Source organism: Schistocerca serialis, chromosome 3, assembly GCF_023864345.2.
Source record: "Schistocerca serialis cubense isolate TAMUIC-IGC-003099 chromosome 3, iqSchSeri2.2, whole genome shotgun sequence".
Classification (NCBI taxonomy): domain Eukaryota; kingdom Metazoa; phylum Arthropoda; class Insecta; order Orthoptera; family Acrididae; genus Schistocerca; species Schistocerca serialis.
Genome location: NC_064640.1, coordinates 338,202,410 through 338,218,437, shown reverse-complemented (window position 1 = coordinate 338,218,437; position 16,028 = coordinate 338,202,410). Strand labels below are relative to the sequence as shown.

Genomic DNA, 16,028 nt, shown 5'->3' with positions numbered 1-16,028 from the left:
AGTTGTACTAAATGCAGTCTCTAAAAATTATTTCGTGCAGTTAGTTCAGAAGCCCAATTGAAGTGTTACAATAATGTACTTGGCCTCTTAACAACAAGTAATCATTAGCGAATCATCATGACAGGTACAGGGATTAGTGACCACAAGGTCATTGTAGCAAGACTAAATATGGCAACATCCATATTCACCAAAAATAAACAAAAACTATATATATTTTCAAAAAGCAGAAAAAAATTCGCTTGTCACGTTCTTAAGGGCAATCTGCACTCTTTCCAAACTAACCGTATAAGCACACACAAGAAGTAATGTTGCTAACAGTCTGAAGAAATTCTAGTCAAATGTAGAACATACCAGTGGCAAGACACAATAAATACCTTCTGTTGTGGCGTAGCAAGACAGCCACGCCATGGAAGTAGCCGAAAGGCACGCGTTTAGTTTACACTGGCAAGAGATAGGTCTGTAACAGGATACGTAATGAATGCTATAAAGAAAAGTACGTAGCTTCTGGAATACTTAACTTTAATCCATCCTTGGTACATCGCTATTGAAGATATAAGTGAGACTCCATAGATACATGCAATGTTACTAATGGCGCCTTGCTAGGTCGTAGCCATTGACTTAGGTGAAGGCTATTCTAACTATTGGCTCGGCTAATGAGCAATGCTTCGTCCATGTAGTCGCTAGCAAAGTCGTCCTTACAACTAGGTGAGTGCTAGTCCGTATCTCGAGACCTGCCTTGTGGTGGCGCTCGGTCTGCGATCACACAGTGGCGACACGCGGGTCCGACATGTACTAATGGACCGCGGCCGATTTAAAACTACCATCTAGCAAGTGTGGTGTCTATGCGATGAGGTGGGGAGCCTAACAACAGGCAAGGCTGTGCCACCCGCACCCGGCCATTCGGTCCAAGGGGAGCTAGGAAACGCCTGAAAACCTAGTCCAGGGTGCACGTCAACATGCGGTGTATGCGCCCGTAAAGAGACAGGAGGGGCCGAAGGGTCGACCTCCATTGCGTCGGGGTACCCGACGCGCGAAGACGCCATGTGGTCCGGAGCGGGCAAGAGTTCCATGGCGGACGACGGCTGGTCACGGGAAGCGATCGGCGGCGCGTGACCCAGGGAGGCGCTTGGCGGTTGCACCGACGCGTCCACTGCGGGCGGCGCCAGCGGGAGAACAAGCGGCGGCGGCGGCGCGTCGCCATGGGGCAAAATGGAAGGCAGCGTCGGTAACGCCTGGGGATGAGGCGAGCCAGTAGATGGGTCCCCAGGGCGCTGACTGGACGGCACCGTCGCTGAAAGCAGACGGTGAACGGCAGAACCCGTGCGACGACAGAGGCGCAGCTGATTGAGATGCCGACGCACCTCACCAGAGGCCCGGTGCAAAAATGTCTGCAAATTCTTCACATAGCCGAGAAACACTGGCGGAAGGCACAGTCTGATTCACTGATAGGACCTGATTTACAATAGACAAGTTAAACAATTGAAATAAATCTAAACCAAACAAGTTCACTGCAGTAGAAGAACGAAGAACGTAAAATGACACAAGTTTTGTTTGTCCCTCGTATGTTGCAAGAAGAGTGCACTGTCCTAACACAGGGATATTCTGACCTGAATAACTATTTAACTTAAAATTTGCGGCACGCAACGGAGGTTTGCCCAGTTGTTTGTACGTGTCATGATTGAGCAATGAAACTGCAGCTCCGGTATCGAGCTGGAATGGTATGACCTTGCAATTAAAGTCCAAATCTACAAAAAGTTTATTGTCCTGCTGACGACAAGAGCGACTGTCTCGTGCAATTTGAACTGATACAGGGACAGCATCACTTGCTAATTGACGTGATTTCCAGCGACGTCGACGCACAGTATTTGTGGGACGAACACAGTCACTGTTAGAGACAGAGGCACTGGACGAAGTGGAATTAATTACATGAATGTCCATGGGCGAAGGTTCACGAGACTGAGTATTCTTGGTGCGATGCCCCCAGGGGCTCAGCATTCATTTGCTGGGTACGGGCTTGGCGTCACCGTAGCCTCTGAGCATACTTCAGCGACCACCGTGCGGCGCGGCGGTGGAACGTTGTGTGTCTCAGGGAATGGGGATCTTGGCTTGACCGCCCGGATCGTGAGGATGGAATCAACCTCTATAAAACACCCCTCAATCTCAAGGTGTGCTGCGCGCTGATGATATGCATGGCTGTTGAGGTGGAACAGTCGATAGCGGGCAACCTCTGGGGAACCTGCCGCACCTCAGTTGTATAAGGCTTACCTAGGTACGCGGGGCTCTGTCTAGGTGGACTTGTAGTTCCCTACCTGCTCGTGGGACCGAGATGGATCCTTCGAAATCCTCTTTTCTTCCTCCCAGCGGAAAGCGTGGGCCGCTGGAAGGTTCTAACACCCAGTCTCTTAAGAGGGCCCGTGCAGTCAGTCCCCCTGACTCCGGCGCTTCTTTAAACAGTCCAGTCTTAGGTAACAGAATGCATTCTGGTAATCCGAATGTGTTTCTCATTGTGAAACGGAAGGAGGGTAGTTTTGAGAAGGTTTCGCCCTTCTATATACAAAAGGGATTGGAGGGAATCTGTGGCTCCTTAAAATCGGTGAAGCGCTTACGTAATGAGACCTTATTAGTGGAAACTTCCACTTCCCAGCAAGCAACTAACCTCCAATCTGCTAAATGCCTTGGAGAGTATGCCATAGACACTGAACTGCACAGCACCTTGAACTACAGCAAAGGTGTTGTGACGTGCCGGGATCTAGTTGACATTCCCAAGGAAGAACTGCAACGTGAGTGGGCTCCGGCAGGTATCGTTGATGTTCAACATATCATGAGGGGGGTTGATGGCAATCGTGTTAAATCCGACTCCTTTATTCTAACCTTCAATAGCATGAAACTTTCTGAACATGTGAAAGCTGCCTTTCTTCGCCTTAGTGTGAGGCCTTATTTCCCGACCCCAATGCGCTGTTTCAAATGTCAGCGTTTTGGGCATACCACCTTAGGATGCAAAGGCGATGCGACTTGTGGCAACTGTGGTAACGCTGCTCATGACGGAGTTGGTTGCTCCTCTCCAGCCAAATGTATCAATTGCTCTGGGAACCACCCTGTTTGGAGTAGGGACTGCCGAATATTTTTAGAGGAACGCAAAGTCCAGGAAATAAAAACAACTAAGCGTATCCCCTATGGTGAGGCCAAGAAGATCTTTAAGTCGATGCAACCTCCCACATTTGCTACATCTTTTGCCTCCCTGGTTCAGAAGCCTACTCCGAAAGTCGATGCCTCCACGCAGACAGAGGTGGTGAGTGTTGGCACTAATACATGCAGCTGTCAGTGCACTTGCAACGCAGCCAGTGTTTCAGAGCCAGTAGCCCCTATTCGAATGGCAGACAAAGGTACAGTGGCGAACTTGGGCCAGCCCCTGACGCCTCCAACATCTGAGGATGTTCCGAAGCCCTGTACAGCCATTACCACTCCAACATCAGCTCCCCCAAAGCCCACCAAACCGCAGAAAGCTCCCGTACAGCAACAACAGCGGGTCAAATCCCGTAGTAAACCGTCTGACCATGCAGATGTGGTTTTCCGTGAGGCTTCTTCTGACTCTTCCCCAGAGTTGATGGAATCCGATGTCTGTGTGGGGAAATCATCTCGCCCCACGCCTGCCCCTCCACCTGCTGCAGTCTCACCGCCCCGTCGGAGAGACAGGATGAAGGTGCTACCCCCATAATAGATGGCTCCCATACTCCAGTGGAACTTGCAAGGGTTCAGGACGCATGTGGAGGAACTTCGTCTACTCTCTCAGGGTAGACCACTGTGTCTCTGTCTCCAGGAGACGTATTTCCATCCATCATACTCCCCTGAGATACGAGGCTATACACTCCACAAAAAGGACGACCTGCATGGAGAGAGAGCTGGAGGAGGCGTAGGTATTTTCGTCAGGACGGACTACCACTCCTCGCCTCTATCACTTACGACGACTTTACAGGCCGTCGCTGTGTCTGTGCACTTGCGTCATCCATTGACTGTATGTTCACTTTACTTGCCCCCACATGATGCTCTTGATGAAGCGGCCCTCACTGACCTTCTTACACAGCTCCCCCAGCCATTCATTATTTGTGGTGATTTTAATGCCCACAATGTGCTTTGGGGCTCTGCAATTACCTGCCCCAGGGGTAGAGCAGTTGAGAGGCTTCTCCTGTCATCCTGTGCCTACTTGCTCAATGGAGGACAGAGTACTCATTTCTGCACAGCGACTGGGTCATTCTCTGCCATTGATCTCTCGCTTTGCTCTCCAGCTCTTGCCGCCAGTGCTCACTGGGAAGTGGTCGCTGACTTGCACGGCAGTGATCATTTCCCTATCTGGATTCACCTGCCAGATAACGTGAGCCCTGAAAGGAGACCACCGCGATGGGTGCTCAGTGGAGCTGACTGGACGCTTTATAGCCAGTTGGCCCAATTCGAACACTGTGCGAATGTTGAGATGTGGGTAGATCATATTACCCACACGGTCCACCACGCCGCTGCAGCATCCATTCCACAGGCCACCGGAAAAGGCCGCCTGTGCCTTGGTGGAGTGCCGACTGCCGCTCTGCAATCAGGACCAGGCGTGCGGCTCTGCGTCGGTTCAAGTGTCGGCCGACTGCTGAGAATCTTGCAGCCTTTCGGTTGGTGAGGGCAAGATGTCACCGCATTATTTGTGAGAGCAAGAAGAGGTCGTGGCAAACGTTCCTGAACACCATTAATCGTTCCACCAAAAGTTCCATTGTGTGGGAGACCATCCGGAGAATTTCTGGCAGAGGAGGGAGGTGCCCCATAGCTGCTGTAATGACTAACGGCACTCTCCACATGGGTCCGCGAGACATTGCCCAGACTCTGGCAGCGTATTTTGCCACAGTTACTGCAACAACCAGTCAGGATCCAGGTTTCCAGCGCCATAGAGCGATTGCTGAGAGATGTAGTCTGAACTTCCAGTCCACCTCTCATGAAGTTTACAACTGCCCATTTTCTATGTGGGAGCTGGGTTCTGCATTGTCTGGAGCTCGTGACACATCCCCTGGTCATGACAGGGTCCATTACAGTATGCTATGGCACCTCACAATGCGCAACAGAGAACTCCTCCTCGCACTTTTTAATGACATTTGGGCGTCGGGTCACTTTCCGGACGCGTGGCGTGAGGCAGTTTTAATCCCTTTTCTAAAACCTGGGAAAGACCGCACGAGCCCAAGTAGGTACCGTAGTATTGCCCTCACTAGTTGCATAGGGAAGACCATGGAGCGGATGGTCAACCGCCGCCTTGTCTGGAAGTTAGAATCCCGGCAACTCCTTAGTCGCTTTCAGTGTGGGTTCAGGAGGTTTCATTCCACCTTCGATAACCTTGCCCTCCTGGAGGCGGCTATACAACAAGCTTTCCTCCGCCGTCATCCCCTTCTAGGTGTATTTTTCGACATCGAGAAGGCCTACGATACCACTTGGAGGCGTCTCATCCTGGCGCAGCTTCACGAATGGGGTTTTCGTGGTTGTCTTCCTCTTTTTATTCAGTCTTTCCTCTCGCCACGATATTTTAGATACCGAATTGGTGACGTCCTGTCTGATCGCTTTGAGCAGGAGAATGGTGTCCCTCAGGGTAGCGTTTTAAGTGTGACTCTGTTGGCCATCGCTATTAATAGCATTATGTCCCTAGTGAAAAGTCCTGTCCAGTGTTCTTTATTTGTGGATGATTTCTCTTTGTTCTGCTCTTCTTCAAGCCTTGCAACGACAACTCGTCAGTTGCAACTTACGATTAGGCGTTTGGATGACTGGGCGCAGAAGAGTGGATTTAAGTTTTCCACCTAGAAGTCTGTATGTGTTCTTTTTAACCGTTCTCGTTCGATTTTAACCTTTCCTGAGTTGCGCTTGAGGGACACTATTCTTACTTTTAAAGACACGGTGAGATTTCTGGGTCTCATTTTTTACTCAAGGCTCACGTGGTTACCTCATCTTAAAGACCTGAAACGGCAGTCGCTTCAGGCTTTAAGTATTTTAAAATGTCTTAGCCACAGTACATGGGGAGCTGACAGGACTTGCCTGCTCCAGTTTTACAGGGCATTTGTGCGATCTCGGCTCGATTATGGGTGCACGGTGTATGGGTCTGCGAGGCCTTCGTACTTAAAGATTTTGGACGCTGTCCATCATGAAGGGCTTCGGTTGGCCACTGGGGCATTCCGAACTAGCCCCATACCAAGCCTCTGTGCAGAGGCAGGTGAACCGCCACTTCATATGCGGCGATGGCTACTTACGGTACGCCAGGCGTATAAAACTTTGTCCACACCCTACACACCTGCCTACCATACCGTTGCTCAGCCTCCTCTGGCACGGTTATTTCATACCCGGCAACGTGCGACGCAGCCCTATGGGATTTGCGCACAGGATTGCCTCGCTGCGTTGTCTGTGGCTGGTCTTCGTGTTTTACGTCGCGGTTGGAGCAGATCTCCACCATGGCTCCTCCGGCGACCCAAACTTCTTTTAGATTTGACTCGTTTTAAGAAGGATGGCACGCCAGATTTTACATTCCAGTCACTGTTTTTTAACATTTTAGATGTGCATCACGGTTTCACTGTCGTTTACACGGATGGCTCCAAACAGGAGAATTTCCTTGGCTGTTCTGTGGTGTTCCCTGATCATGTTACCCGGATTCGCCTCCCTGCTGCATATACCGTTTTTGCAACGGAGCTCCACGTGATCCTGAAGGCACTGGAGCAGATGCATCGTGTTCGGGGCGATCGATTTCTTCTCTGCTCCGATTCTCTTAGTGCCTTACAATTGCTGCAGAACCTATACCCGACTGAGGAGATGGTCCAGCTGATACATGACCAACTGTACTTGCTCCAACAGCGGGGTAAAGAGGTATCCTTCTGCTGGGTGCCTGGTCTTGTCGGCATATGGGGCAATGAACAGGCTGATCGGGCTGCCAAGGAGGCCTGCAGGGAGCAGGATGTGGTCCAGTGTCCTATCCCCTTGCAGTCAGTCATCGCTGCACTCCACAGGAAGTGCATGGAGTTGTGGGAGGACGAATGGCTGGCGGTGACGGCCAATAAACTGCGGTCGGTAAAGTCAACCACTCGGCCGTGGCGTTCCTCCTGCCGGTTGCTCAGGCGGGAAGAGGTGGCCCTCACACGTCTTCGGATCGGGCACTGTCCTTTCACACATAGCTTTTTATTACGGTGGGAGGATCCTCCGTTTTGTGATGCTTGTGGTGTGCCCATCTCTGTCCGGCACATTTTAACAGACTGCATTTTATACCGTGATGCACAGGCAGAAGCACAAGTTGATGGGGATCTACCTTATGTTTTAGCTAACGATGAGGCGTGTGTGTCTAGGGTTTTTAAGTTTTGTGATGTGTCTGGACTCTGGCCTAAACTTTTAGGCTGAAGGTTTTAGTGTGTTGCAGTGTGGCTGACTCCTCCCTTTTTTCCTTGTGGTCAGCCAGCCACTTCCATCTGCTACATTGTTTTAGCTCCCTCTACCATTTTCTTCCTGTGTTGTCCATGTTTTACTGCTGACGCCCTGCTTCATCCCACGCTTCGGTGTGGGTGAGCACATTTTTTCAATGATTGTTCCCTGTGTTTTATGTTCCGTTTTATGTCAATGTTCTGAGGTTTTTTTTTTTTTTTTTTTTTTTTTTTTTTTTTTTTTTTTTTTTTTGACACCCGCCTCACTATGATACTGCACGGGCGCTGAAGACCTTGCTGTCGTGCGCCCACCAAACCCCTCTACTACTACACTACTACTCTTGGTGCGATTCCGGCGCGAAGCAAAAGGCCTGGAATGGTTGTGATTGTCTGATCTGAGCTTTTTCTGGCAAACACTTTGAACATGTCCTTTCTTATTACAGAAAAAGCAAATAGCTTGGCGTGACGGCTAATTTTCACGCGAATGTCTAGTAGCACACCGCGGGCATGATTTCACTGCATTTGTATGCTGGCGCGGCACACCTGGTTTAGAGCGTGGCGGCAGCTGCGTGGACGTGCGCGAGGGCAGTGTACCGGTCCGTGCAGCGCGCCCGGCGGGCCGGTTAATGTTACACACGGCTGGCGAAGTTGCAAATGATTCCTGAGCAAAGTCAAGCGTGTCTTGTCTATCCAATATGTCTATCACTTGTTGAAGGGAGGGATTGACGAGTTTCAAAATCTGTTCCCGTATGCGAACATCAGAATCGTTCTGTGCTATTGCATCACGTACCATAGTATCTGAATAAGGGAGTCCACATTCACACTCAAAAGCACAATCCCGAGTAAGGCCTTGCAATGTTGCAACCCACTCCCTATTAGTCTGACCGGCCGTACGTTTTGTACGAAAGAACGTATACCTTTTTGCAACGACATTGACTGTTTCTTTGAAATAGGCATCTAATGCCGACAAAATTTCTTCGTAGGACAGAGTTGCTACGTCGCGTCGGGGAAATAATTTCACTATCACACAGTACGTTTGCACCCCTACACACGCCAATAAATGAGGCTGCCGCTCGTTACCTTGAATTCTGTAGGCGGTGAGATGAAATCCAAACTGGCGTGACCACTCCGTCCATGTTTCCTTAGCTGGTTCATAGGGACGAAATGGGGGTGCAACTGCATGTTGTGGCTGCGGTAGCGGTGAAGCGGCGGCGGCCGCATCGTTTTGCAGTGCACGTTGACCCTGGACGAGCTGTCCAAGGGCATCCAATAACGCCTGCGTCTGCTGATTCTGCAAGCGATAAAATTCGGACAGTACATCTGGAGAGTGTGGCGAAGTCATGACACAAATAAATCAAGTAAGGATAAAGAAGAAAATCGTTTTAATCGTCGTCGCCAACTGTTGTGGCGTAGCAAGACAGCCACGCCACGGAAGTAGCCGAAAGGCACGCGTTTAGTTTACGCAGGCAAGAGATAGGTCTGTAACAGGATACGTAATGAATGCTATAAAGAAAAGTACGTAGCTTCTGGAATACTTAACTTTAATCCATCCTTGGTACATCGCTATTGACGATATAAGTGAGACTCCATAGATACATGCAATGTTACTAATGGCGCCTTGCTAGGTCGTAGCCATTGACTTAGGTGAAGGCTATTCTAAGTATTGGCTCGGCTAATGAGCAATGCTTCGTCCATGTAGTCGCTAGCAAAGTCGTCCTTACAACTGGGGCAAGTGCTAGTCCGTATCTCGAGACCTGCCTTGTGGTGGCGCTCGGTCTGCGATCACACAGTGGCGACACGCGGGTCCGACATGTACTAATGGACTGCGGCCGATTTAAAACTACCACCTAGCAAGTGTGGTGTCTGGCGGTGACACCACACCTTCAATGCATGATAGCAACAGTAATGTTACCAGAGACAATGCCACTAAAACAGAGTTACAAAATGTAGTTTTCCAGAATTCCTACACCAAAGAAATTCAAATCTAGAACACTGCTAACACAAGGAACTTAGAAGTTCAGGGTGCTTATAATTAAACTTTAGCTACCTGAGCCAATGTATACTGAAAACTGTTTATCATTTGGGTATCCAAGTTTATAGGAATGATATTTAGACTGTGCCTACAGAGTTCGCATTTGTAGTGTTAGTGTCATTACTTGCCATTATGCACTGTTGTTGGTATGGCAACGTGGGGTTGAAACATAAGCGTCATTGTGCATTACAGTTGTAGACAGTCAACATGGATATGGACAAGGTGAGTAGGGCTTTACTCATAAAACTGTCGTGTCAAAACAACTGCAATAGCACTGCTGCTCTTTGCGAGTGTCAATGCATTATAGGAATATGGAGAGGCCTTGTTTCCCCACTGGGGTTGAAGAACATGATTCAGTAGTTCAAATTACCTGGCAATTTGGGAATTGCGCCACAAATTGTCTCCTAATCATATTTCTTGCCTATTGAGTATTGTCTTAATTGTTTGACAGGATTCCTGATTTCCTGTCAGAAAGGTCACAATTGTCGAGTAAAACAGAAGTGATATTTGGCATTCCCTAAGGAAGTGTTGTAGGCCCTTTGCTGTTCCTAATCTATTTAAATGGTTTAGGAGACACTCTGAGCAGCCCTCTTAGGGTGTTTGCAGATGGTGCTGTTGTTTACTGTCTACTAAAGTTATCAGAAGATTAAAACCAATTGCGAAATGATTTAGACACAATATTTGTACGATGTGAAAAGTGGCAATTGACTCGAAATAAGGGAAAGTGTGGAGGTATTCCACATCAGTGCTAAAATGAATCCGTTAAATTTCACTTACATGATAAATCAAACATTGCCAGTGCAACTAAATACCTAAGGATTACAGTACGGACAATTTGATCTGGAATGGTCACATTGATATTGTGGGAAAGGTGAACCAAAGACTGTTTTATTGGCAGAATACTTAGAAGGTGCAAACTGTCTATAAAGAGACTGCCTACACTATGCTTGCCTGTCCTCTTCTGGAGTTGTGCTGCATGGTATGGGATCTTTACCAAATAGGTATGATAAAGGATGCCAAAAAAATTCAAAACAGGGCAGCTTGTTTTGTATTACTGCGAAGTAGGGGTGATACTGACATGGATATGAAATGTCAATTGGGATGGCATCATTAAAACAAAGGCATTTTTCATTATGCAAGATCTTTTCATGAAATTTCTATCTTCAACTTTCCCCTCCAGAAGTGAAAATGTTTTGTTGATGGCCACTGGCATATGGAGAAATGATCATTGTGATAAAAAAGAGAAATTGCTATTCAAGAATGGCATGGTAAAGAAAGGGTCTGAAGGTAGTTCGATGAACCATCTGCCAAGCACTTAAGTGTGAATTTGCAGATTAGTCATGTATATGTAGGTGTCAACAGGACCTTAACTATAAATTTCCATCCTTTTTTGTATCTTGTCAAAATTGATTTATAGGGAATTTATACTATTAAATAAAGTAGTTGATAAAATTATGTATGTACCAAGATCACAGGTGGCACTAGTATAACCATCACTTAAAAAGAGAGTTAACTATAAAACATTGGGTTTAAAGGTTCCCTTTTCCTAAGGCTATGTGAGACAAGGACTGAAGCAAGATGTTGAAGGCTTTTAAAGTAGGCCAGATGGATAAGTCACTTAGAAACCGTGATTGGATAAGATAGAATAGCAAGGAGAATATATATACACTCAGCCTCACACCAGTTATCCTAGTTTAAGTAACAGGTAAGTAGCCACTTTTTCTGTCTGCTATTGTAATTACTAGCTCTCATTTATTACTTTCTTGTACTTACACAGCTATTTTACAGTTTTTGCGTTGTTATTTGTGTGCAGTATTTTTCACTCCTCTCTCTTGTCATATTTCATTCCAGGAGATAATTGATAACTCCGAGACATTTGAGAGCATTTTTCAGCAGTTCAGAATATGGCTTCACAATAATGACTTCAATAACAGATGTGTGTTTGTAACATATGGTAACCAGGATTTCGAAAGGCTGCTGCCAACTCAGTGCCAGATTTCAAATATTGCTGTTCCAAGCTGCATGAGAAAATGGCTTGATTTGAAGAAGGTAAATGAATATATTTATATTTTCAGTTGCATATAGATGCAGAAATGACAGATATCTCTGTAAGTTAACATGGAATTGAGAAACAACTGTTTTGCTAAAGGGAAGGTCACTTGACTGATGGGGGTATCATTGGAAGTCAGTGTCTGTGCAGATAAGAGATATCTTTTTAACCTTATGTTCTACCACAGTTATTTTTGGTTGCTGAATTCTTTACAGTTGGCTCTCTTAGTACTATAAAAATGAGTTATATTATTTTTTGTGCCTCATCCTAATGTTTTGACAAATTCAGAGTCTTGTGTTTGTGTCTGATGTGAGAATACACTTTTTTACATGTAACCACAAACAACTGTGTCTTTGAATTTCTCCTTTTCATCAAAAACAAAATTAAACTTTTGCACAGTCATTGATTTTGATTTAATTTCTCATATTGTTGGCATTTTTAAAGGTGAGTTACACACAAGCTAGTGGGAATTTACCCTGGTTTATTTACAACAAGAGTTCTATATAGGATGCTCCTCGGAAACAGTGCTATCTAACTTTAGTCTGTATTCCAAAGCAAAGTCCAGTTCATGCTGTATCAGAGTTCCGCTTAGGACAAACAGAGTCCACGATAATAGTACCTAAGCCAAACCAGTAGCACACTCATTGCACCCTCCACAGATTGCATCCCATTTGATTCAGACCCGTTCTGGGCCAGTTTATATGCTAGATTCTGGTGTAGCCTTATCAGAGAGCAGTCTTGATGGCAAGCACCAAGTTAGACCAGTTCTTAAGTATTGATTATTGGTCTAGGAGCCCTACCAACTCAGAATAAAAGAAAAAAGAAGATTCAGAGATGAGGTGCATGATTTGTCATGGTTTTGTTTTGTTGTCAAGAGAGTGTTATAAAAATACTTAACAAGCTGCAATAAGAGACAACAAATGTAGTGTGTGTCGTAAAGAGTCTTATGCTAAACATGCTGAACCCACATTCCAATTAGAACGAAATAATATATTGCTTTTTCCAGCACACCTCACATAATGACCACAGTGTTAAAATTGGAGAAATTGTGCTTGTTCAGATGGGTACTGACAATTGTTTTGCATATGTAACATCTGTGAGTAGAACAGGATTAAGGTGAAGTGAGTTTGGTATGTTATGTGCCCTCTGCTAAGGACAGTATTGTTTGTGCAACATAAATGTAGACAAAACTTCCGTGTAGGTGCAAAAATACCATTTATTGGAGAACAATTCACAAATAAACTGGGAATTGTGTACAGTAGAGAACAAATCACCGCCTGTGCAGTATATGACAGAGGCAGAATGGACAAGCTCCTTGGAAAAAATGCAAAATGTATCCTTATTTGCTAAAGCCTTGACTGAAACACATTCTCATCGAGCCTCTACAAAGTTAGAAGGTATCCCTCTCACTATTATTACAGACAAAAGCAGTGATGTGACCAACGGAATTATCTTTTAAAGAGGCCTAATGCTCCAATTTGATGAAGAATTCAAACATGGAATTTTGCAGCATTCAGGGTGTATGATGCATATAGAGAGGCTCAAAGAAAACTCAGGCTGACTCAGGTACCTTCATATTTACATTTTGCCAGAAAAAATAAAGTTCATGTTATAGAGATATGACATTAAGCTCGACATGTTTTCAGTGTTTCCTTTTTGATTATATATCATGTCACTTTCCTTCAGAAGTATATATGGAAATGCTGAACTCCACATGACAATCACACTTACCAACAACCTCCACAGTCCACAAACTACCCATATTATTTTCACTCGTCCTGGACACAAGTTTGCCTGATGTTTAAAAAGGAAAAGAAGATACAGGAACATAAAATGTTTGATAACCTGTCGTATGTCAAAGGCTGGCACTCCAAAATAGTAATAATAATAAAATTTTTCAGGCTTTCCTAACATATCTGTTGCAAATATTCTTCTCGAGTTTGCCACCGGATCATACTGTGTGAATCCCAGAATATTTCATCAATACAGCTGTTCGACATCTTCAGATGGTGATAGATACTGTTGTCGCTGCTACAAGATGCAGCTGACAATAATTGAGTGGGGGGGAGACAGTTATCTGGCCAGGGCCTGGCAGTATGTGTGTGTGAAATACACTCATCTACATCTACATCCATACTCCGCAAGCCACCTGACGGTGTGTGGCGGAGGGTACCTTGAGTACCTCTATCGGTTCTCCCTTCTATTCCAGTCTCGTATTGTTCGTGGAAAGAAGGATTGTCGGTATGCCCCTGTGTGGGCTCTAATCTCTCTGATTTTATCCTCATGGTATCTTTGTGAGATATACGTAGGAGGGAGCAATATACTGCTTGACTCTTCGGTGAAGGTATGTTCTCGAAACTTTGACAAAAGCCCGTACCGAGCTACTGAGCGTCTCTCCTGCGGAGTCTTCCACTGGAGTTTATCTATCATCTCCGTAACGCTTTCGCGATTAGTAAATGATCCTGTAACGAAGCACACTGCTCTCTGTTGGATCTTCTCTATATCTTCTATCAACCCTATCTGGTACGGATCCCACATTGCTGAGCAGTATTCAAGCAGTGGGCGAACAAGCGTACTGTAACCTACTTCCTTTGTTTTCGGATTGCATTTCCTTAGGATTCTTCCAATGAATCTCAGTCTGGCATCTGCTTTACCGACGATCAACATTATATGATCATTCCATTTTAAATCACTCCTAATGCGTACTCCCAGATAATTTATGGTATTAACAGCTTCCAGTTGCTGACCTTCTATTTTGTAGCTAAATGATAAAGGATCTATCTTTCTGTGTATTTGCAGCACATTACACTTCTCTACATTGAGATTCAGTTGGAGGAAAGCAGCACTTGTGCCCCCTGGCGGGAGCTGCAGAAAGGCCTTCCGTGCATGTGCTGTGGGCAAAGATTGTGCTACTGGACACTCCTGTGCTTAAAAACTGAATCACACGTCAGCAATTCCCTGTGTTGAGTCATGAATCGGAAACTCTTGTTTCTTCTGTTTTCATTTAATGGCAGCTGGAATCCAGGCAGTGCTTAACTGAAAACCACTGTTGATAAGATTGCCCGCTGTACAGATATGTATGGCCTCCCTAAGAACATGGTTCCAGAAATATGATGCTGAATATAAAACTTAAGTCTTCTTGTAAAACATATGATGCCTCATGATCAGGCAGTGCTAAACTACCGCTGATTTCTCAGGTTGTCCCAGGCTTGTATGACAATGGTGTTCAACACAACGTTCCTGCACAGTTTGGCATGTCTACCTGGTATAAGGTATCCCAAATTGGCGTGGGGTTTGATATACACCTTAGGAAACATGACTTATATAATATTCCATGCCAGTGTGGGAAGTCTTATATTGGGCAGACATTCTGAACCATGGCAGAACATTGTGTTGAACACATTTGCAAAATAATAATAACATGTAAATCAAGAACCTCTTTGTTACAACTCTTGGGCCTTGAATGTCCCATTACAGTAGAAGTACCTGTAGACAGAGGATGTTACACCAATAGTAAGGGAAGCTGGGGAGGAAACAGAAACAACTCACCTTTCATTTTCACTGCTCATATTCCCTCTCTTTTAATGCTCATACAATGGAACTTTAGCAGTTAATACCACCACCTGGCAGAACTCAAGAAATTGATGTCACCCTTCTCCACATATGTGTTGCACTGCAAGAATCGCAATTACCGGAAAACCATGTCTCGGGTTGAAAGTACCATGTCTTTAGTTACATGATAGGAGCTTCAGGGGGCATTTGCACATTGGTGCAACCATCCATTTTTAGTGAGCAGGTTCTACAGAACACCACCATTAGGCCATAGCCATTAGAATCGGACTGTCTGCCTTGGTAATAATTCACAACTTAGGAACCCCTCCCCCACCGCCCTCCCCCCAAAAGTAGGGATGTATCTTATTGGAAGGTGGAAGAATTGTTATATCTTATCCTGCTGGCTGATGTCAACATACACAATTATGTGCAATGCAGTGACAATGGAATGAGTAGAGGTCAACTAGTCAAGCACCCAACTTCTGGATTTCAACCTTTATCTGATGAATACAAAGATTCCAGTGCATTTTTAGTGCCACTCCTGGCACCTTTTCTGTGATCAGCTTAGCACTCTGCAGTCTTTGTGTCAAATCTGTGATACAATTACGTGCCTATAGTGATGTATTCTATGGTGGTCTCAAGAAATAGCTGAGGCCATAGAAAACAGACAAAAAGCATTAGAATGACAAATGAGACATACCTCTGCCAGTAATCTATTCCATATATATTATAAAAATGGATGTACATACATATGAATTTATGATGTGACAGATCTCCAAAACCACTGGATTGATCTCAACCAGACTTGGTACACATATCACCTACTGTCTGCCAATCATTGCAGGGGTGGTAAAACCACCTACTCATCTCGCACTGGCCCTTCTGTGATTGATGGAAGTCAACAGAGTTTGTGCCACTTCGGAATGTGTACACTCATTGCCAATCTTAGCTACATAACAGTATTGTGCACCATAAGAAT

The 16,028-nt window shown here is 45.5% G+C and overlaps 1 protein-coding gene across 2 annotated transcripts in view; it reads left to right on the top strand.

Annotated features, from left to right (window-relative positions):
• Positions 1-16,028, top strand: part of LOC126470144 (ERI1 exoribonuclease 3-like) — a 112,495-nt gene that overhangs the window by 59,819 nt on the left and 36,648 nt on the right. For both annotated transcript variants that reach the window (XM_050097759.1, XM_050097758.1), the window contains one exon: positions 11,299-11,496. In XM_050097759.1, coding sequence (XP_049953716.1) covers positions 11,299-11,496 — 198 coding nt within the window. The remainder of the gene's footprint in view (positions 1-11,298; positions 11,497-16,028) is intronic.